Below are 21,820 nucleotides of genomic sequence, written 5' to 3' on the forward strand. Positions count from 1 at the left end.
CTCCTGTACCTTTCCCCTTTGGTAACTAGAAGTTTCTTTTGAAGATGAGTTTTGAACCAAGTATATAATAATTTGAATTTTGGAAACTTAGCAGTTTTGGAGGGTGGCAAAATAATCACATTAGCCTCTTCAGGTGACTTTGTCCATTATATATACAGGTTTATAATTTTCTATATATCACAGTGACTGTCTGAGGTGTGCTTTGTAACTCCCTCCCTGTATGCCCTTGCTAAAAGCCTTTCTTTCCACCTGGAATGGCCTTCCCTTCATAAAAAAAAATTGAAATGTCCCTAGCTCAAAAGAACCATCTCCAAGTAACCTTCTCACTTACCACCACTGACCCAGGCTTAAATGCTATTAACAATTTTCTGGCTCTTATATTAGTATCAGTCTGCATTCTTAAATTTGTGAAGATTAACTGGCATATGTATCTCTGCTGGAAGCCAGCAACAGATTCATTTTCCTATGGCTTATAGCTCACAATGCTTCGTCTGAGTAAAGGGAGAACCCATTAACAGTTTGCAGCATCAAAATTATTCTAAAGTAAGCAATTTCGGTTTCAGAGGCAATCCATATTGAAGACAGCCATTGTGCAAGAGTCATGAATTGATTTAAAGGCTTTCACAGATGGACATCTTCCTAATAGAAATCAGTGCAATGTTCCTCCCCATTGTTTAGCCAATGGACATTCTAAAAAACCAACTAGGCACTGTGATATGTTGGGAGGATCTGGAGAAAGTAAGTAATTCACTGCTCATGATTCTTAGCCTCAAATAAATCGCCTACCTTGTGTTCTCTAAAAGGTCAGTGGAATCAATCGCCATTGTTCTTTTATGCTCATTAAGTATTTTGTGTGAACACTCAATCAGTCCCTCAGTAAACACTGACAAATGGCCTACTGTGTGTTCAGCATAGGGAATTGTGCTTTAGAGTCCAAAGTGCTTACACATGATTTCCATCCTCATGAAATTATTACATACCATGGCATCTACAGGTATCTCCCTGCTCTTTCCAGCGATGGATGTGACTGATTCTGAAATTCTATGTTGCTAATCCTAAGAGCGAACTAAAATTTTTCTCAAGGAAGCCATGTAATTGGAGCTCACACATGAGGTGAAATCTGCTGGCTCTTCCGTATGCAGGATTTCACAGCATGGATGCAGTGAGGCAGTGAGGGTTAGCCGGAGCACAACCGTGAGAACTGGAAGCCAGCTTCCTGGCCCAGTGGATGGGTCACTGGGCAAGAAGTCAGGAGTGCTGCCTTCATCGCCTGTTTTGACACTAGAAATGCAATTTGGGGCAAGTCACTTCAACTTCTGGACCGTATCTTTTGGATAACCCCTATGTATAGTATAGTCAAAGCTATGGCTTCTCCAGTAGTCATGTATGGATGTGAGAGCTGAACCATTAAGAAGGCTGAGCACTGAAGAATTGATGCTTTCAAACTGTGGTGTTGGAGAAGACTCTTGAGAGTCCCTTGAACTGCAAAGGAGATCAAACTTGTCAATCCTAAAGGAAATCAACCCTGAATATTCATTGGAAGGGCTGATGCTGAAGCTGAAGCTCAATACTTTGGCCACAGGATGTGAAAAGTCGACTCACTGGGAAAGACCCTGATGCTGGGACAGATAGAAGGCAGGAGGAGAAGGTGACAAGAGAGGACGAGATGGTTGGATGGCATCACTGACTCAATGGACCTGAGTTTGTGCAAACTCCAGGAGACGGTGAAGGACAGGGAAGCCTGGCGTGCCACAATCTATGGAGTCTCAAAGAGTCAGACACGACTAAGTGACTAAACAATAAATCAACCCTTATATAGACAGAATATATATATTTATTTCCAAACCATCTCAGTTTATTACAATAAGGTATCAATTATTATTGATGAGTCAGTGATCCATTGTGACAGATTTATTTCAAGTTCAAGATCAGACATAGGTCTTTCTGATGTTTTGAAGTAGCGGCAGCTGTCAGGACTGTATTCTTATGGTTGATGACAAGGGTACAAGCAGTAAAATCAAGCTGCCCAAGACTCTACTCAAGATGTTGTAGACAGAATATTTTCACAGCAGTTGTTGCTTTATATGTAGGAGCTTGGCTCAATTCAGGGCTTAGTATTTCTCTTACCCAAACTTCTGCTGGAAAATCCCTACTGAGCACTTACTCTGTGCCAGACCTGCTGCTAAAGGACCCAGTTCCCACACGTCTGTGAGGAGTTTTTCCCATGTTGCCAGACAGTGCTCCAATACCAGATGAGTGTTTTACAGTTCAACTCAGTTCAGACACTATATGCCTGGATATATCTCCAGAAGATATTGAAGGACAGGGAAGCCTGGTGTGCTGCAGTTCATGGGGTCACAAAGAGTTGGACATGACTTGGAGACTCCTGGATAGAACATTAGATCCCACAGTTAGAGGCTCAGTTCCCCAAAGACTGCCCCACATTAGATGCCAATCACAGGTCCAGGTTATCAGCTGTGCTTCTGACCAGTGGGGAACTATAAATCAGAGGTTCCCAACAATCTCCTTGTTGGGTTCAATTAACTTGCTGAAATGGCTCCCAGAACTCAGGAAACCCGTTCACTCAGTTGATCATCAACTTATTACAAAGGATGTTAAAGAGTAGGAATCAATGGTCAGATGGAGAGATACACAGGGTTAGTTCTTGAATAAAAGAGCTCTGTCCTCGTGGAGTCTGGGGTCTGGCACAGAGGAATTGTTCTCCTCCTCCATCCTGGAAGCTCTTCACGGCTCCTCCTTCTGGGTTTTTCTGGGGGCTTCATTACTTAGGCATGATTGATTACATTATTGGCTGCTAGTGACTGACTCAACCTCCAGCGCCTCTTTCCTCCCCAGAATGCAGGGGAGGGACTGAAACCTCCAATCCCCTCTTCATGGTTGGTTTTCCTGGCAACTAGTCCCCATCCTTAGGTGCTTTCCAAAAACCAGTTCATTAACACAAACCCAGATGTGGTAGAAAGGGGTTTGTTGTGAATTACAGGACATCCGTTTCCCCTCTGTGGCCCTGAAGTCACTTCAGGAACTGAAGATAAGAGACCAAATATCAAAACAAAAGATGCTCCTGTGGCTCTTTTCTAAGGCTTTTGGGAGCTGAGAGCTGTGGATGAAGACCAAGCTATGTTTATGAAAAATCACAGTATCATAGGACTTTCTCTTTGTCAAGCAGTTTAATTTTCCCACTGACCCTATGTAGTAGGTCCTATTAATGTCCCCTTTAGACAGATGAGGAAACTGAGGCACAGAGAAGTGAAGTAATTTACCCCAAGTCCTACAGCTATTGATTATCTTTGAGTTTGAATCCTCCTCCAGACTCCCTTACCTCCAAATAACTCTGAAGTCCATCCCTTGATTTGCTGCACTCTACTGAGGCCATTGTGGTTTCCAGAATTTGCTCTCTTTGAAGCTGGGGACGTGGACTGCAAGACCCTGCCCCCTTGGCCCCTCAGTTCTCCTCCAACCCCCACACTTCTCCTGAGGCACCCCTGTGGAACCCAGTGGATCCAAGAAACACCTTCAAAACCTCTGGACTAAAGACCCCTGGCTTTTCAGTCCCTTGCACTTGACTAACCCAGCAGCATGCAATAGTAGCATCAATTTCCCAGTCCTCAAGGGAACCACTTGAGGTATAGATGATGCTAACTTGTATCCTGGCTTTACAAAATGTATCAAATAGGAAATGATTATTCAGGGCTGTTCTGAGGGCTTCCAAGGATGGTGTTTGTTATATTATTCAGTGTCTTCTTGCTGGGGGCTCAGGGGAGGCATCTTTCTCTGGCCTCTGTGTAAAGGGCTTTTCTTGACTGCTGGTATACTTTAGCTTCAGAGACTCTCTGAATCCCCTAACTCACTGTGGCTGTCTTGTCATATGGCTTCTGGACAACTCAGTTCCAGTTTAGCAACAGAGTCCTAGAGAGTTTACTGGCTTTGCTCATGGATCTCAATGCTTCCTCCCCTTATTTTCCCTTTGTCTCATTTTTCTTCCTTTTAATTTAGTTTATATTTCTGTGGCCTGTGCATTTGGAGAAGCAACCTTAAATCTCTTTTGGAACAAGGTGGAATATGAGTGAAGAAAAATTATTTTCTTTAAAAAGTTATTTCCCTCTCCTGACCATATCTGGGCTTTCTTAATCAGCTCAGCGTCTTGGATGAATGAGTTTTTCGTTGCTATAGATAGTATTTTAAAGTTCACGGTAAAGGTAGACCCCAGTCTTACCAGAGATGAAAGAAAATAAGGGGTCTGTTCCCTACTTTCCTCATATGGTAGACATACCATTGTGGATGCAAGAGCTGTTCAAGATGAAGAAATGAGAGTGAAGCTGGAGAAAAAGAAAAGGCATCTCAAGAATAGAATTCCTGTTAGCCGAGTCCCTATTTTGTGTTAGAGACCATGCTATAACATGTATATTATTGCATGTATATTTTGTCATTTAATCTTTACAGCAAATTTGTAATTTACTCTCCTTTTACTTAAACGAAACCTGAAGTTTGATGAGGTTTAGGGAGAGAAGCAAGGACCTGGTGGTTGGATGTTTCCATTAGTTTTCTGCATCCATCTGTCTTCATAGTCAAGTGTATTATTCTGAGTTCAAACAGCATCATTTCTCTGGCGGGGCTGCCACTTTCCAGCTGACCCTGTCGCCTGCAGCCTGGCGCCTTCTACCTTGTTCTTCAAACTGCGGCCCGATTTGGAGCGAATTGCAACTCTGGTCATTTTACTTGCCAGAGATCCTAGGATTTAAAGATTTATTTGTTTGATCATTCATTGATTCAATGTTTATTGAACATCACTTATGTTCCAGCCTCTGCTCTAGGTCAGGGGACAAAAGGATTGTCTAATAGAGAAAAAGATCCCTGCCATGGTTGGAGTTTGCCTTCTTGTTGGGGAGGCAGCTATTGGGCTACTCAAAAACATACATTGAGATATCAAAGGAAAAAAGTAGGACTCAGGAGCTGGAGTGCTGGGTGGAGAGGCAGGCAATTGCAATTTTAAATAGACTGGAGAGTGAAAGTTTTCCTGATCAGGTGACATTTAAGCAGCGACCTCAAGGAGGTGGAGGGGTTAGACAGTGAACCAAGTAAATATCTGAGTATTCCAAGCATAGAGTAAGTAAGTTCAAGGGCACAGGGCTGTTTAACACATCCATGGACAAGAAGGAGACCAATGTGGCTGGAGTGGAGTGACCAGCAGACCCTATCTGTGGTGGAAATCAGCTTCATGTCAGATGTTAGGTCTAAAATAAGATGCAGGCAGCGTGGATTCAGAGAATTCTCTGTGTGATAAGCCTCTACACCATCTGGTGACCAGCATCTCAGAAAGAAGGCTGTCTTCAGTCATGACACTGAAGGAAAAGTTGATATTTTACAAACACTTCCAAACTTAAACACTCTTTCCTTGCCCCTAGTTACCCGTGAAATAAAACCACTGAAAAATATTAGTTCAGTGATACACACTTAGGGGAAATCTTGATGTCCAGGTTCAGAAAGATTTCTTAGTTTGAGTGTTTTATTTTGAGGAGTTACTGAGTAGTAAACAAAAACAAAAATAAAAACAGAACTTATTGAAATATTGAAATATAGTTGGTTAACAACTTTATGGTAATTTCTGCTATACAGCAAAGCGATTCACACATTCTGTTTTATATTCTTTTTCATTATGGTCTATTATAGACAGTGTATTAAAAAACAACGACATCAGTTTGCCATCAAAGGTCCATATAGTCAAAGCTATGGTTTTTCCGGTAATCATGTATGGTCATGAAAGTTGTACCATCGAGAAGGCTGAGTGCCAAATAATTGATGTTTTCAAACTGTGGTGTTGGAGAAGACTCTTGAGAGTCCCTTGGACTGCAAAGAGGTCAAACCAGTCCATCCTAAAGGAGATCAACCCTGAATATTCACTGGAAGGACGGATGCTGTTTGAATATACTTCCCTGTATTATGCAGTAGAACCTTGTTGCTTATCCATTCCGAGTATAATGATTTGCATCTTCTCTCACAGACTCCCCATATATCCTTCCCCTAGCCCCCTTCCTCCTTGGCAACCACAAGCCTGTTCTCTATGTCTGTTACTCTGTTTCGGTTTCATGGATACGTTCATTTATATCATACTTTAGATTCCCTGGTGGCTCAGCTGGTAAAGAATCTGCCTGCAATGCAGGAGACCCGAGTTCAGTTCCTGGGTCTGGAACATCCCTTGCAGAAGGGATAGACGACCCACTCCAATATTCTTGGGCTTCCCTGGTGACTCAAGACGGTAAAGATTCTGCCTGCAATGTGGGAGGCCTGGGTTCGATCCCTGGGTTGGGAAGATGCCCTGGAGAAGGGATTGGCTACCCACTCCAGTGTTCTTGCCTGGAGAAGTCTATGTACAGAGGAGCCTGGCAGGCTACAGTCCATGGGGTTGCAAAGAATGGAACACAACTTAGGGACTTTTCACTTTTTTCACTCTTTAGATTCAACATATAAGTGATACCATATGATATTTGTCTTTTTCTTTCTGACTTCACTTAGTATGACAATCTCTAGGTCCATCTGTGTTGCTAGAAATGACATTATTTCATTCTTTTTTTATGGTTAAGTAGTACTCTTGCCTGGAAAATCCCATGGATGGAGGAGCCTCGTGGGCTATGGTCCATGGGGTCGCACAGAGTCAGACATGACTGAATGACTTCACTTTCACTTTTCACTTTCATGCACTGGAGGAGGAAATGGCAACCTACTCTGGTGTTCTTGCCTGGAGAATCCCAGGGACGGGGGAGCCTGCTGGGCTGCTGTCTACGGGGGCGCACAGAGTCGGACACGACTGAAGCGACTTGGCAGCAGCAGCAGTATTCCATTGTGTATATGTACACATCATCCTTTAGATGGTAACTTTTATGTTATGTGGTGTAGCACAGTCTGCTGCTTAGTCTCCCATTTCTCATCCTCCCACTGTAATGGAACTCCTAAAGTGAGTTGAAGATATAGATGCCCTTCATAAAGACATTTACCAGCCTTCCCTGTGCTCCATGTGGCCATGTGGCTAAGATCCAGGCAGTGGGTGGGATATAAGCAGAGGGGTATGGACAGTTCAAGAAAGTATCTTTAAGGGGAAGAGTATTTCCTCCCCTGTGCCCTTTCTTCTTGCTGGCTGGAATTAGGGATTTGATGACCACTGGACCTTACAAAAGAGGCCATGTTCCAGCAATGAAGTGGATATTTGGGAGGTGACAGAATCCCTTGGAATTTGTATGCTCTCATGTTGACCCTGAACTGCTCATCTCTATAAATTTCATGGGAGGGAATAAAACCCTCTTGATTCTAATGTTTTCATCTGTGTTTGAGGTTACATACCACAGAACCTAATTATAACTAATACTGGATTTTAGGAGTCAAGGAGGTCTGAGATAATAGAACTAATATAGATGTTTATGTTTTGAGCCTTTGAATTAGATACAGTCTGGATGAGAATGGCGGGAGTATGTGTTTCAAAATGAAATTTCTTTTATTGCTAGTTTTTTATTGCAAAAGCAATACATGCTCACTTGAAAAAGAATAAGAATAGATAGGCAAACAAAAAAGAAAATTAAACATACCCATCATTCCACCCACTTAGAAGTAATCTTTTAATACAACAGTGTATTGTTTCACATATATATTTTTAAAAGAGGGTAATATCCTAGAAATAGCTTTGTGACTTGCTTTTTATAAGCTTACTGTATTGTGAACATCATTCCATATCAAGGAATATATTTTTGTATTCAAGTTTTTAATGATTTTGTGTTATTCAGTTGTGTGGATGTACTATACTTCTTTTAACCATATGTTTGTAACTAGGTATCTAGGTAGTTAATAATGTGATGAATATCCTTGTTGCTAAATCTTGGCATTGACTTTCCTGAACATAAATTCCCTGAGTAAATAAAGTGTAGTGAGCATGTGAGAGCTGGGACTGTCTCCAGGGAAGGAGAGAAAAGGGGGGGATGGGGGGCCCCTGAGGTCATCTCTATTCACGCAGACTTATGTGGCTGCAGACAGACCCTGAGTGGGGTTCAGGGAGATGAACCATGCTTTCTTCTCAGGCCTGGGCTGTGGACCAGCAGCGAAGAGGTGGGAAGTTGACAGCCTTGACGGGAGCCTCAGGGCCTGCAGTTTGAAGCTCAGAGGACAGGTCATTTCCTTAAGGCGGTGGTTCTCAAACTCTGGTCTCTGGACACCAGCAGCCTTAGCATCATCTGGAAACTATTAGAAAGGCAGATTCTCAAGGTTCACCCTGGAACTCTTGAATCAGAAATGCTGGCGTCAGGCCCAGTCATCCACGTTTCATCAGGCCTTATCAGTGAATCATACACTGTTAAAGCTTGAGCACCACCAGAGAGAGGGAGGGGCTCCCGAAGAGGCAAAAAAGACGGATGTTATGAGAATTTGGATTTTTCTTTCACTAAAATCCCACAATGCTCTTACAGTTTGTCTTACAGCCATACTCTGTCTCCCTGATCATGTACTTCTTTTTTTTTAATTTTTTTAAAAATTGTGGAACTATAGATGATTTACTATGTTAATTTCTGCTATACAGAAAAGAGACTCAGTTATGTGTGTGTGTGTGTGTACACATACACATTATTTTTCATATTCTTTTCCATTATGGTTTGTCACAGAATGTTGACTATAGTTCTCTGCTCTACAGGAGGACCTTGTTTTTTTTTAAATTTTATTTTTCTTAATTTAAATTTATTTATTTTAATTAGAGGCTAATTACTTACAAAATTGTATTGGTTTTGCCATACATCAACACAAATCCGCCACGGGTGTACACGTGTTCCCCATCCTGAACCCCTCTCCCACCTCCCTCCCCATACCATCCCTCTGGGTCATCCCAGTGCACCAGCCCCGAGCATCCTGTATCCTGCATCGAACCTGGACTGGCAATTCGTTTCACGTATGATATTATACACATTGGACCTTGGTTTTTATCCATCCTATGTGTATTAGTGTTCCTCTGCGGATCCCAAACCCCAGTCCATCTCTCCCTAACCCCCCTCACCTGTGACAGACTGTGTGCCCTTTGGAGGTCGGTCAGGGCTGCTCTTCAGCTGTGTGTCCTCTGAGCACAGCATGGTAGGGGTGCTGGCATCTTCCCCCTGCCCCTCCCTCTACTCCCCATCCTCCTCTGCTGTCTGTCCCCCAAGGCTGACCTCTGCATCACATCAGTGGGTTCTTCTATCCCCTGGATCCCAGATAACTTTGGCCAGTGGACAGTTCTGGTCCCCTTCCCGCCTCAAAAATGGAGGAAGAACAAAGACTGAGGTCAAGGTCTTTATTCCTCCACTCCTCCCTGTGAGTATCTCTCAGGCCAGGTCTGTACCCCCACCCCAGGCCACTGCCCCCGTAAAGGCAGAGCACTGTTAGACTCCCTCCTCCCAGGTCTGCGAGCTGTTCGCTCCCTTGGTCCCTCTGGCCTTGGGGCACATGGCTTCACTGCTGCTAACCCAGGTGCCCGCCACCACCTACTGTGTGTGATTACCCTGTGCTTACACCTTCCTAATCTGCCTCTCTGTAAGTAAACCCTCCAGGAGTATTGACTGCAAGTGCATCATCTACTTCTAGCTGAGACTCAACTGAGAGAACCAACACCTAATAACTATTTTTAATGCAACTGGAACTTTTTAAAAACTATTTTTGTTGAAAACAGAGTATACACATACTTTCTAGTGTATTTTTAAATTTTTATTTATTTTTTCCACATTCTATCAAGTAAAATTCTTTTGAGATGGATAGCTACCCATTTAGCCTTGATGAGAATAATAAGTCCTAAAATATTTATAAGGAATCAAGACAAGTATTCTATTATTCACATTCTTTGTTTAAACCATGGCAGAGAGGGTGAGGTGGGATCTTCTCTAACTGCCATAGTGACAGTTCTCTAACTATTCATAGTGACAACTTGGGCCCTTGACCTGTGCAAAATCTCCAGAGATATATGTGTTTGTCAAGATGGGCAGTGCTTTAATGTATTTTTAAAGTTTTTTTTTTCAAAATTGTAATAACATAAATTCAAAGCACTTGGAGTTATATTGTAAGCCAAATAAATTAGTTTTAGTCTTGACGGGCATAAATCAAACTTCGGTATTTAGGGAGAGAAATGTTCCCCATGGTCATTGATGGGCCCTCACACTGTAGTTTATAAATCAGAGGAACAATTTGAGAATAAAACACTTGTTATGAAATCGAATGTCAAGAGTTCCTTCTTAAATTTGCTGTAACAATTAATTTCTCAGGTGAGAAAAAGACTCTTTTTCAATGTTTTATTAACTCTGTTGTTCAGCACTCCATTCAGGACTCCATTTATAGGAGCAACTCTTCATAGTAAGTACACATTAGGATGACTTTTCACCTCCATTGAAATGAAAAGTTTGAGAGGAGAGATCAGTTTCTGTCCGCGGGCTTAAGTAGCAATGGAAACTGTATCCTTGCCAGTTGGTGGAGACGAAAGGAGAAGGGAAAAAGATGGTGACTGGTTAACCCAGTCCAGGCTGGCTGGTGTGGAGGTGGAGACGTGCTCCAGCTAATAGTGGGGGCAGAAGGTCATGGAATGCCCTAAGGAAGAAAATGTGTAAACTGGTGTGCAAGCTGCTGGTATCAGGGTCATGAAAAATGAAAAAGAGAAGGAGATTAGAGATGGGGAGCTCAGGTGGATAGAACAAAGAGAACAAGAGTGAGGCCCAGATAAAAGCAGAGACTCCCTGGTAGAATGGCCTCGGGGCTTCCTTGGGGCTGGACCTCTTCCCGATTCTAGCCTGGACTACGCCACGGTGAGCTCCTCCCTCGTGAGCTGGCTCAGATGGACTTCTGTGCTTTGTAACTGTGTGACGCTGATTTGAGTCACTGTGGACAGTGTTAGAGATTTCAGGCACTCTAGACATCATCTAGCGTTTGCTTTCCACTTGAGAAAACTTAGTCTAAGAAAAATGAAAATGTTACCCGTTCCAGCTGCCAGACCAGGTTGGAGGGAAGATGTAGATAGAACTGTTCACTCTTCTTCAGGAGGGGTGCACAGGGGTGCAGTGTGCTTTTTCTTCAGGATGATGATCCCACTTGGGGTAAATCTGCTTTTCAAGAGAGTCCTGCATGTGAATGGAGTAGATAGCTGTCTACATGGTATTTGAGGAGCACTGGGAAGCTTTTATTTCTTCCCTGCTGTCCTCCCCCCAGCCCCACTTTGGGTGCCAACACCTGGATGCTCAGATTCAATGCAAACGTTAAATGAGTTTGTGCGTGCGTGTGTGTATGTGTTAAATCCTCACCACAGTGCTTGGTGCATAGTAAGAGCTAAAAGGATCATACCTACACAAATGGACCAAGCCAGTGTCCTCAGTCATCTACTCCGGGCTCCAGAGCTCATGCGAGTAGATGATGCTCTTAATGACTCCCGTTAGCTAGGCTTGTTAGGTTTAGTTTAGAACCACACCTGGAAGACGTAATCAGTAGTACAGTGTTGATACCATCTGTCCTGATACAAAAGAAAGATATCACACACTAGTTTAGCACTTCTCTGAACCTGGCTACCTATAGAATCTCCTTTAACAAACCTAAACATTGCAATATTGATATCACCATTTTACAAATGGAAAACCAATGGCTTATATATTCTGTGCAAGAAGCATTTTGAGAACCAGTAGGACTTGAGGGAGGGAAAGAGAGTGGACCAAGTTGGGGTGAACTTTCAGTGTTTCATCCAGGACCAGCTCTCCTTGCCTGGAAACCTTCAAATAAAGGGCACTCTCTCCCCTAGCTCTGAGTGTCATTCTTCTCTGTCCAGGCTAAATGTCACCAATGTGATTAGCACCTGGATCAGGGAAATCACCTCCTTGGGGTGCATCCACCTTTCTCATTCATCTCTGTCTCTGCAGGTGATGAGAGTGGCAGCTGGAGGTGGGAGAATGTTCCTTGCATAATGAAAGTGACTCTTATGGATCCAGCAGAGACTCCAGGTCAACAGAGGTAGGAAAGAGGTGGATGGGTGACTTCCTATGGTGCAGTATATTGAATTTATTTGGAAAGTTTTTGCTAGAATTTGAGAAGTGCGAAGCTGCGTTCCTTTTAGGAGGATGCACTGGTATCTGGGACTCTCCTGCTGCTGACAAACCAGGCGGTGCTGACCTGGGAGGCAGGCAGCTGCTGGCTGTTAGCTGGGAGTTGATCCGGCCTGACAGCCACCACTCTTGGAAGGGGCTGTCTTTTCATGAAATGGCCCTTTAAGAAACTATGAGGACTGAATGCCTAAATTATCTAAGTTTTTTGGCAGTTCTGAAACTGAGACATGTTTTTAAAGCTTAAGATATTTATTTCGATCAAAGTATTTTTAGTCACTTGAGAAGTTCACTTCAGAGAAATCCATTCCTAGTTTGAATTTGTATGCATAGCCCACTTTAGACTTTAAGAACTTAATTCTGAAATAAAATTCTTGGTTGCCATCTCATGTGTCAAGGGCCCAGTTTCTATACTATACTCATTTTTTAAAAAACCAAGTTTTACCTAAAATAGAATCTATATTATGTTTTATTTCATAATACACATTAAGTATGGCTTTGGAATTTATACATAGTATTTCTACCCAGAATCATAACATCAGTGTGGATATTAGAGGCTTATGGTTGTATCTTTGGAACTGTTAAGACAGTAAAGTAAAATTACTGCATTTTAAGTAATAGGTTATTTTTAAGGGGAAAAGTTTTTTTTTTCTGAGACATTTTTCCCCTAGAAAAACTTATTTGCAAAATTACAACTAACTTTCCTGATAGAGTTAATTCCCTCATGTTTTTATTGCAGTGGTTCCACATAAAGCAGTTCACTGCTCTGTGTATTACATTTTTGACAAATATAAATACCTACTTGGGCATTTTTGGACTGATTTCATTATAGTATCAGAACTTGTCTGATATTACAGATATCATTTTACCCAAGCAGTTTGACCCTTCTATCCTGGTTGCTAATCATTAATTTTGATTTCATGATATCAAGCAAAAGAATGAAATAACATCTCTGTGATATTAACAGTATAGATTCATTTTAATAGGTTGGTTTAATTCTAAGTTTCTTTGTCTTGGCAACATGACCTATTTTTCAGCCTGCTGTTATCTGAAAAATAGCCTTTGATATCCTTTGGAACTTGTCTAGTTTGTTTGCCCTCTAATATTGTTATCATTGTTAGAACTATATGTAATTTTTTTTTTTTTTGCGGGGGGTTTGGGGAAGTCTCGGTGTACTTGGCAAATCAGAATAACAATTGTTAGTTAATCATTATTGTGTGCTGAGCAGATGACAGCTCTTTAAAATGAGCATAGGTTTGTTCTCCACTGACAATAATTTAGGGACTCGGTTTTATCCATCATTCCATGGCAGCATCTGAGGCTGAAGCTTGACTTGAACCTCGGATAAAAGATGAGAAGAAGGGAAATGCACGTGGGGAGACGTGTGCAGACTCAGTAAAACCTGACACTTTGTCCTCACCTGTGTCCTGGGTGGTTCCTGTCCCCCTGCCCCACCCCGACCCTGGTTGGCTGTGGGCCTGGTGAACTGAAAGGTTGGAGAGATATACCAATGTGTGGTACAGACATTTGCTCTATTTTGTAGCCACACAAACTTTTCTACAAAGTCTTTGGAGAATATTTACAATATGAACATGTCCTATCCAAGAGGGAAGTCAAATGCCAACTTCCCTAGACTTCCTTGCTGCTCAGTAGAGTCCTATGACAGCCTCAGTAAATAAGATGCAAACACAGGTGGGATTTTGATGTAAAGGAAGCAAGCTGGGCACACAGTCCATTTCCTGGGGATTATTGTGGTGGAGGGGCGTCCCTGGTCAGCTGGTAAAGAATCTGCCTGAAATGCAGGAGACCCTGGTTCAACTCCTGGATTGGGAAGATCCCCTGGAGAAGGGATAGGCTACCCACTGCAGTATTCATGGGCTTCCCTGCTCAGACAGTAAAGAATCTGCCTGCAACATGGGAGACCTTGGTTTGATCCCTGGGTTGGGAAGATACTCTGGAGGAGGCCATGGCAACCCACTCCGGTATTCTTGCCTGGAGAATCCCATGGACAGAGGAGCCTGGTGGGCTACAGTCCATGGGGTTGCAAAGAGTTGTACATGACTGAGCGATTAAGCACAGCACAGCACTCAGTGTGGGAGGATTCCTGGTGTTCAGATCCAACCAGTGGATAAGATGCCGTGAGTGTATGTCCAGAGGCAGTGGGTCCACACTGGGGCAGTTCTGAAGTGATGTGTAGAGTTCCTACTTGCCTCATAGCTGCCCTCTTGAATATCATTTTATAAACTTATTTTAAAATTTAGATTGTGCAGTATGATTTTTTTTTAAGGTGTACAGTCTGATGTTTTGACATACATTTATGTGAAATGATTACCCGCATCAAGTTGATTAACACACCGGTCACATCACAGTTACCTATTTGTGAAGAGAACACTTAAGATCTTCTCTCTTAGCAGATATAGTCACCATGATGTACATTAGATCCCTGGAACTTTTTTATCTTAAACTTGAAAGTTTGTACCCTTTGACCAACCTCTTCCCTTTCCCTGACTGTTGAGCTCCTGACAACTACCATTCTCCTCTCTGGTTGTATGAGTTTGACTTCTTTAGATTCAGATTGTAAACCATTTGCCTTTCTCTGTTTGGCTTTATTTCACTTTGCATAGAGTCCTCCAGGTTCATCTGTGATATGACAAACTGCAGGATTTCCTTCTTTTTTATGGCTCTCTTATGGGAAAACACATAAAGAAATTGGTGTGAGAAGAATCTAAGCAGTCTTCTGTAGAGTTTTACCCAACGATGAACTTGGACTTATGTCTAGTTAGTTATAGCAATTACAACACAGTCTTCTCACATGGGACAGGGAAAGTCTTCTACCCCCAGAGAGGTAGTGAGAAGCCCGCCACTGGCTCTGAGTCTGGGCTGTGTGGGGTTGTTCATTGATTAGGCTCTGCCTTTGCTTTGGCGTGCTTTCTTGCTGGTGGCCATCTCCTTCTAGAATCAGGCTGATCATAGGAAGGCAATTTGAGGGCTGTGTCTCCTGATGGTTTAGTTTGCTGAAATATGTGGCTTTCTGCCCCTTAACTGATACCATCGATATTTCTGAAGTTGTGTTTTCTGGTTCTGCCTTTGGGTCTTGCTCCAGCTCTGCTGTTTTGAGTCCTCTGCTTGAGGAGCACATCTGCTCTGGGTTGTCAGGAAAATCGTGGAGTAGCAGTGATCACACTCTGTGCCCCAGTGCGCCATTGTACTGGCCCCTACACCTCCTGTTCTTCATGGTAGGCTATGGTAACCTGAGCTGCCCTTGGATTCTCTTCCTAAGCCACTTTTTAAAAGTTGTCTGCATTACATAGAGTCTGAGCTTCTTGAAGGCAGGAACTCCTTCAAGCCAAAGAAGTGGCTGCTGCTTTGTCCTCAATCTCAGAAATAGCACTGGACACATTTCCATCACTGAATAAGGCATCAGAGCCCTGGTGCTCGAGAGACTTCAGTCTTGGCTGCATGGACCCAGAGATATTTACACTGACTATCTTTCTGTTCTTACTTACTGCCTAGGTCTGACTTACCCTCTAGGTCTTGCTGACCAAACCTATCCATTTGGTCTCCAAGTGAGACCTGGTCTTGTCTTCCAGTGTCCTATCTGTGACCTTTTATAAATACCCTCATGATCCCTTTTCCTAAGACTTATTAGGATGTTTAGGTTCCTCCTTTGACTTCTTAGGGCGTGCACTTGTTTCAGCTCCTAAGGAACACAATTCCTTTTTCTGTGACTTTTAACCTTTCTTTCTTAAACAAAACAAAACAAAAACAGTTTGATCCCATTTCTTCCACAGTTGCTGGGAAGTGGACAAAATTGTTCTTGTTAGTCGACTAAAGCAGCATTGTGCATTTTAAACTGCGGTGGCCCTGGAAAATAGAATACATAAACCAAAGGCCTTGGAATCCTTTCAATTGTGTCTGTCCCTACTGAGTGGGTTACATCTGTATAAAACACAAGTAATTGAGTGAATAGTAAAATGCATAGTGTTATATGATTTGATTCCATAACTACAAGTATCTAAATGTTCAGGAATACGTCCAGACCATAAAGCAAAGAGGAACTAAAGAGCCTCTTGATGAAGGTGAAAGAAGAGAGTGAAAAGGCTGGCTTAAAACCCAACATTAAAAAAAGTGACTGCAGCCATGAAATTAAAAGACACTTGCTCCTTGGAAGAAAAGCTAAGATAAACCTAGACAGCATATTAAAAAGCAGAGACATTACTTTGCCAGCAAATGTCCATATAGTCAAAGCTATGTTTTTTCCAGTAGTCCTGTATGGATGTAAGAGTTGAACCATTAAGAAGGTTGAGCGCCAAAGAATTGATGCTTTTGAACTGTGGTGTTGGAGAAGACTCTTGAGAGTCCCTTGGACAGCAAGGAGGTCAAACCAGTCAATCCCAATCAGTCATGAATATTCATTGGATGCACTAATGCTGAAGGTTATGAAGCTGGACAATAGATGGCTGAGGAAGTAAAAGGTCAGTTTTGTTGAACAGCAGACCATGGTTAGGTACCTGATCAGCCATGACCAGTTCAAGGATTTTGAATTTAGTCTAAGAGCAATCAAGAGTAACTAAAGGATTTCACACAGAGGAGCAATATTATTAGATTTGTGTTTTAATAGATCACTCAGGTTGTAATATGGAGAATGGATTGAAAAGGGGTAAAGATGGAAAATGGCTTTTGCAGTGTTCCAGGAAAAAGAAAATGTTGGCTTGGACTTTAGTGGTTGTAGTAGATGTGGAAAGCTTTGGGTGGTCCTAGAGATGCTTAGGAAGTTGAACCAATGGTTCTTGACATTAATTGGGATGTTGTGGACAAAAAAGGAGAAAGATTGTCCTTGAAGCTTCTGGTTTGTAACAGTTGGTGGGGCTATTCCTAGAGACAGAGGACTTTGGAGAAAAATGATTTGAGAATCAGATCAAGAGTTTAATTTTAGATGTGTTGATTTTGAGGTACTTGTGGTATATGGGGAAATGTCAAGTAGACAACTGAGCATGTTGTTTTTCAGCTCAGAGGAAAGGCATGAGCTGGATATATAAATTTGTAAGTTACTGGCATAATGATGGTCATATGGGAGCCAGGAGACTGAGTATGAAGCCAGGAGAAGAGGTTGTAGAGATATCCTTAGGGATATCAAAATGTAAAGGAGGATTAGTGAACAGAGGAAACAAAGAAGGTAAGGGGGAAACCATACGAGTACAGAGTTGTGGAAGACAGGGATAGGACAGAGGTCGACTCTATTGAATGCAGGTGAGAAGATCACGAAGCTGAGCAATGACACTTGTCTGTTTATTGAATAACAGGAAATTCATTGATAAACTTGGCAATAGTCAGCTGGCACAACAGAGATGGAAACCAGATCACAGTTGGTCCTTGAGGGACATGAAGATGGAAAAGGCTGACTAGAATAAGGATATAGCCTCCAAGCACTCACAGTTACTGTTTGTGCAGAAGCAACCCTGACGTGTGTGGTAGTAGGAAGAGACCTGCCTGAGCTGAAGGAATGTTCACAGATGGACATTGTCAAAGAGGAGACACAGTCTTTACCAGTGTAGTTAAGAGTTAAGTTGCACTAGTTCAGATGCCAAGAATTCATAATTTGGGTAGTGGCTTTGCACAGAATTACCTATAATTTTGTTATGAAATAAGGATGAATGATATTTGTGTTTGTGTGCTGGTACTGCTGCTGAGTCGCTTCAGTCGTGTCCAACTCTGTGCGACCCCATAGACAGCAGCCCATCAGGCTCCAGTGCCCTGGGATTCTCCAGGCAAGAACACTGGAGCGGGTTGCCATTTCCTTCTCCAATGCATGAAAGTGAAAAGTGAAAGTGAAATCGCTCAGTCGTGTCCTCTTAGCAACCCCATGGACTGCAGCCTACCAAGCTCCTCCGTCCATTGGATTTTCCAGGCAAAAGTAATGGAGTGGGGTGCCATTGCCTGTAAATAATATTAATTGGGATAGTTGCTGTACTGGGAAGGAAACAGTTTCCATATGTCTTTTCATAAAACCATCTATTCGATGATGACCTATCTTTCCCATTTCTGTTGGATATGAAGTCCCATACAGGCAAGATCCTACCTGTTCTCTCCCGTTGCATCTTTATCACTCAGAACAGCATCTGGTACAAGGAAGAGGTTCAAGTACTGTTTGTTGAATGAATGGGTGCTAGTTATTTCTTCTCGGATCCTTGGAGTTTGTCCACACTCAGAAGAAGCACGGTGGTGCTAGTGGTAAAGAACCTGCTTGCCAGTGCAGGAGACATAAGAGACGCAAGTTCAACCCCTGGGTCAGGAAGATGCCCTGGAGTTGGGCATAGCACCCCACTCCAGTATTCTCGCCTAGAGAATCCCATGCACAGAGGAGCCTGGTGGGCTACAGTCCACAGGGTCATGAAAGTCAGACACAACTGAAGCGGGTTAGCACTCATGTACCTTGCCAACAATAGTCAATCTGACCCCTCTGACAATTGAATAATTCAGGGTCGACATGTTACCAATAAGCCCAAGTGAGGGAAGTTATGCTCTTCTGAAAAACTCGCCATTGAAGTGAGCTCCGCATGACTTCGACGGCACCAGATGGAATTCTGCTTTCCAGAAACCCTGAGTAAATAGCAAGTAAGTGGAGCACAGCACAAGGTAATTGTTTGCATTTGCTAGCAAACCTTACTGTTACCCAGTGCATGAAGGGCGCGTGCTCAGAATGGGAGAGCACAGAGCTGAGCAGTGTGTGAAGAGCCCCAGGAATCTGGAAACATCTCCGACACTTTTTCCTCAATGGCAGCAAGGACATGAGAGATGTTGGGTTTGTCTGTAGCAAGTGCTCTCACTTTTTATTTAATGAGAATTGGCATTGTTTTTCCATTATGGTATTAAAAGTGTGCATGTTGCCTCCATGTACTGTGGAAATAACAAGTCCCCCAAATAGTTGGTTTTTATCTGTAGCACCTTCCGTCTTAGAGTCTCCCAGGATCTCAAAAGCTGATAATGTTCTTTCCAAATGAGCTATTTTGTAATCACACTCCACATGATTGTTTAAAATGATTATTATTGTTTCACCTTAATATAAAAAGATTTATTTGCCAATAGAAAAACTGAGTTTCCCCAGGAATGCTTGTGTTAACTGCCTCTTGGCTCATCAAGGTCTGTGGGACTCTGGAGACAGTGAAATGCAAATGTTAGTTTATGGTTCTGTACATTTTAAGAAAATGAGGAGCTAAATTTCCATATCCAAAGATGTGTTTTACCCTTCTGCTCCAGTTCTCAGAGTAGGGCGTTAACTTCAGCAAAAGGAAGGAAGGATGAAGTGGAGAGGGGCGTGGTGCTCATGGGAGAAGGGAATGGGGCAGGAGGATCAAGTGAGAGCTGGCTGTGCATCCCTTTCTCCCCACTCTCCCCACCCCCAGCCCAGGGTTTAGGATTAGGATCAGATTTCTAAAACTCTGAAGCTCTCTTGTCCAGCATTCCTGAATTTCCATCACATATTGGACCTGGGCTTCTGTTTCATTCATAATTACTGTAAGCAGACACCATCTTACTCTAGACATCATGTCACTGACTGATTTTCATCCCCTCCCCACCCCTCTACTCCCACCATTGACTCAGTCCCTGCCTCAAGTTCAGTTCAGTTCAGTTGCTCAGTGGTGTCCGACTCTTTTTGATCCCATGGGCTGCAGCATGCCAGGCTTCCCTGTCCATCACCAACTCCCGGAGCTTCCTCAAACTCATGTCCATCGAGTCGGTGATGCCATTCCTGCCTGATGCTCTTTAATACTTTCCTGACAATATCGAGGCTGCTTTTAGGTCAACAATTTTGTGATGTACTTGGAGGTTTTTATCTTATCATCCTTCTGCTAACTTTATGCCAAGATTTTACATTATGTAGGTCAAAGCTACACGTTTTTTTGACTAACCATACATGGTAATTTTCTTGTTCTGAAATCACCTCCACTTCATCTTAAGATGACTGTCTAAATCAAGGTTGGCAAACTTTTTCTGTTAAGGAGAGAGTAAATATTTCAGGCTTTGTGAGCCATACGGTCTGTGTTGCAACTGTTCATCTTTACCATGGGCATGTACATGCCACCGTGCAATATATAAGAATGGGTACGGCTGTGTGTCAATAAAGCTTTATTTATAAAAAGAAGTGGTGGGCTGAACTTGGCCTATGGCCTATAGTTTGCCAACCTTATTTCTAAATCATAATTCCCACAATTTCTCCATTTCATGATGTTGAGACAGGCCAATACTGGGGACTGATGTCTCTTCAGCTTTGTCATTCTCTGTCTTCCCACATAATTAGTGAAAGTGTTAGTCGCTCAGTCATGTTTGACTCTTTGCCACCCCATAGACTGTAGCCTACCAGGCTCCTCTGTCCATGGAATTCTCCAGGCAAGAATACTGGAATGGGTGCATTCCCATCTCCAGGGTATCTTCCTGACCCAGTGATTGAACCTGGGTTTCCTGTACTGCAGGCAGATTCTTTACCATCTGAGCCACCAGGGAAGGCCATAGTCAGTAAGAAATCTTGAAATCTTTTTTAGGGTAATAACATCATCTCAGTGGCCTCACCATTGGCTCTTTCTGATCTTGCTTTCTGCTCTTCCTTCATCACTCTAATTCCTCTGGCCTCCTTGTTGTTTCCCTGAAATAACCAGACATGCTCCTGCCTCAGGACCTTGGCACCTGCTCTTCCCTCTGCCTGGAATGCTCTTCCTCTAAGTCATCACAAATATCATTCCATTCCCTTCAAGTCCCTACTCACATGTCACCTTCTCAGAAAGACATTTTTCCTTGGTCAGTGTTTGGTCAGAAGCATAGGAACAACTAGATATTTCATACAGAATTTAATAGAGGAGACTGGTTTTCAACTGGAGGAGCAGAAGGGATAGGAGGGCTTGTATAGAGATTAGGGGCTGCGGAGGGCGGGACAAGGAAAGGGGAAATGGTGTAACCCAGAGCCCATGCTCCCAGTGCCACAGAGCAGGCAGCTGCTGGACCCATGACCACCATTGCCTTGCAGGAGGACCCGACTGGTCACTTCCACTGGTGCTTGGGCACTTGAAGAGACCTACACTTGATGTTATCAGAGTCACTAACCGCTGCATGGATACTGTTAATGAATCACTCTGTCTGATCAGGGACCCAAGAGCCCCCTGCTTGACCCTGGTTGCTTGAAGCACCGTCGGAACCAGGAAGAATACTGCTATCTGTTTTCCACTGGTGTCTCCCATTGGCAGAACCTAACCAGTCCTAGCTGCAAGGGGATCTGGAAAATGTAGCAAGGTTCCAGCCCCTTGCTACAGAGAACTGACCCAGGAAGGATGAGAACAGGGCAGAGACATGTTGAGTCAATAATCAGTATGCCTGGTCCAGTTGGTATAAACTGACAACTCCCCACAGTCCATCCCTTTTCCCTACTTTATTTTTCTCCATAGCTTGTATTACTGCCTAACATATGATTTATATACTTTCTTGTTTATTATCTGTCTCCCTTCCTAGAAAATAAGCTCAGTGACAGCGGTGATTTTTTTTCATAACTGTACCCTCATTTTCTAGAACAGTGTGTGGAATCCAGGGAGCATTCAGTAAATATTTGTAGGATTAATGAATAAATGAATAAATGCCTTAACAATACCCAAGGTCTACTCCTGGAAACTACTGTGGTTTACAGAGTCAGATTTGACAACGTTAGAGAATCATAGAAAATAAAGGCTCGGGAGAAATCTCTCTCT

The 21,820-nt window shown here is 42.8% G+C and overlaps 1 protein-coding gene across 24 annotated transcripts in view; it reads left to right on the plus strand.

The window, feature by feature from the left end:
• Positions 1-21,820, plus strand: part of LOC147348186 (uncharacterized) — a 732,824-nt gene that overhangs the window by 135,294 nt on the left and 575,710 nt on the right. For all 24 annotated transcript variants that reach the window (XR_015151115.1, XR_015151118.1, XR_015151113.1 and 21 more), the window contains exon 3: positions 11,910-12,000. Coding sequence is in view for 1 of the 24 variants with exons in the window: in XM_086366616.1 (XP_086222742.1) it covers positions 11,910-12,000 (91 nt within the window). In the remaining 23 variants the exon portion in view is untranslated. The remainder of the gene's footprint in view (positions 1-11,909; positions 12,001-21,820) is intronic.

This window comes from Bos grunniens, chromosome 22, assembly GCF_055505025.1.
Source record: "Bos grunniens cultivar Pamir isolate PY7600 chromosome 22, Bosgru_T2T1.0, whole genome shotgun sequence".
In the NCBI taxonomy this organism is placed as follows: Eukaryota; Metazoa; Chordata; class Mammalia; order Artiodactyla; family Bovidae; genus Bos; species Bos grunniens.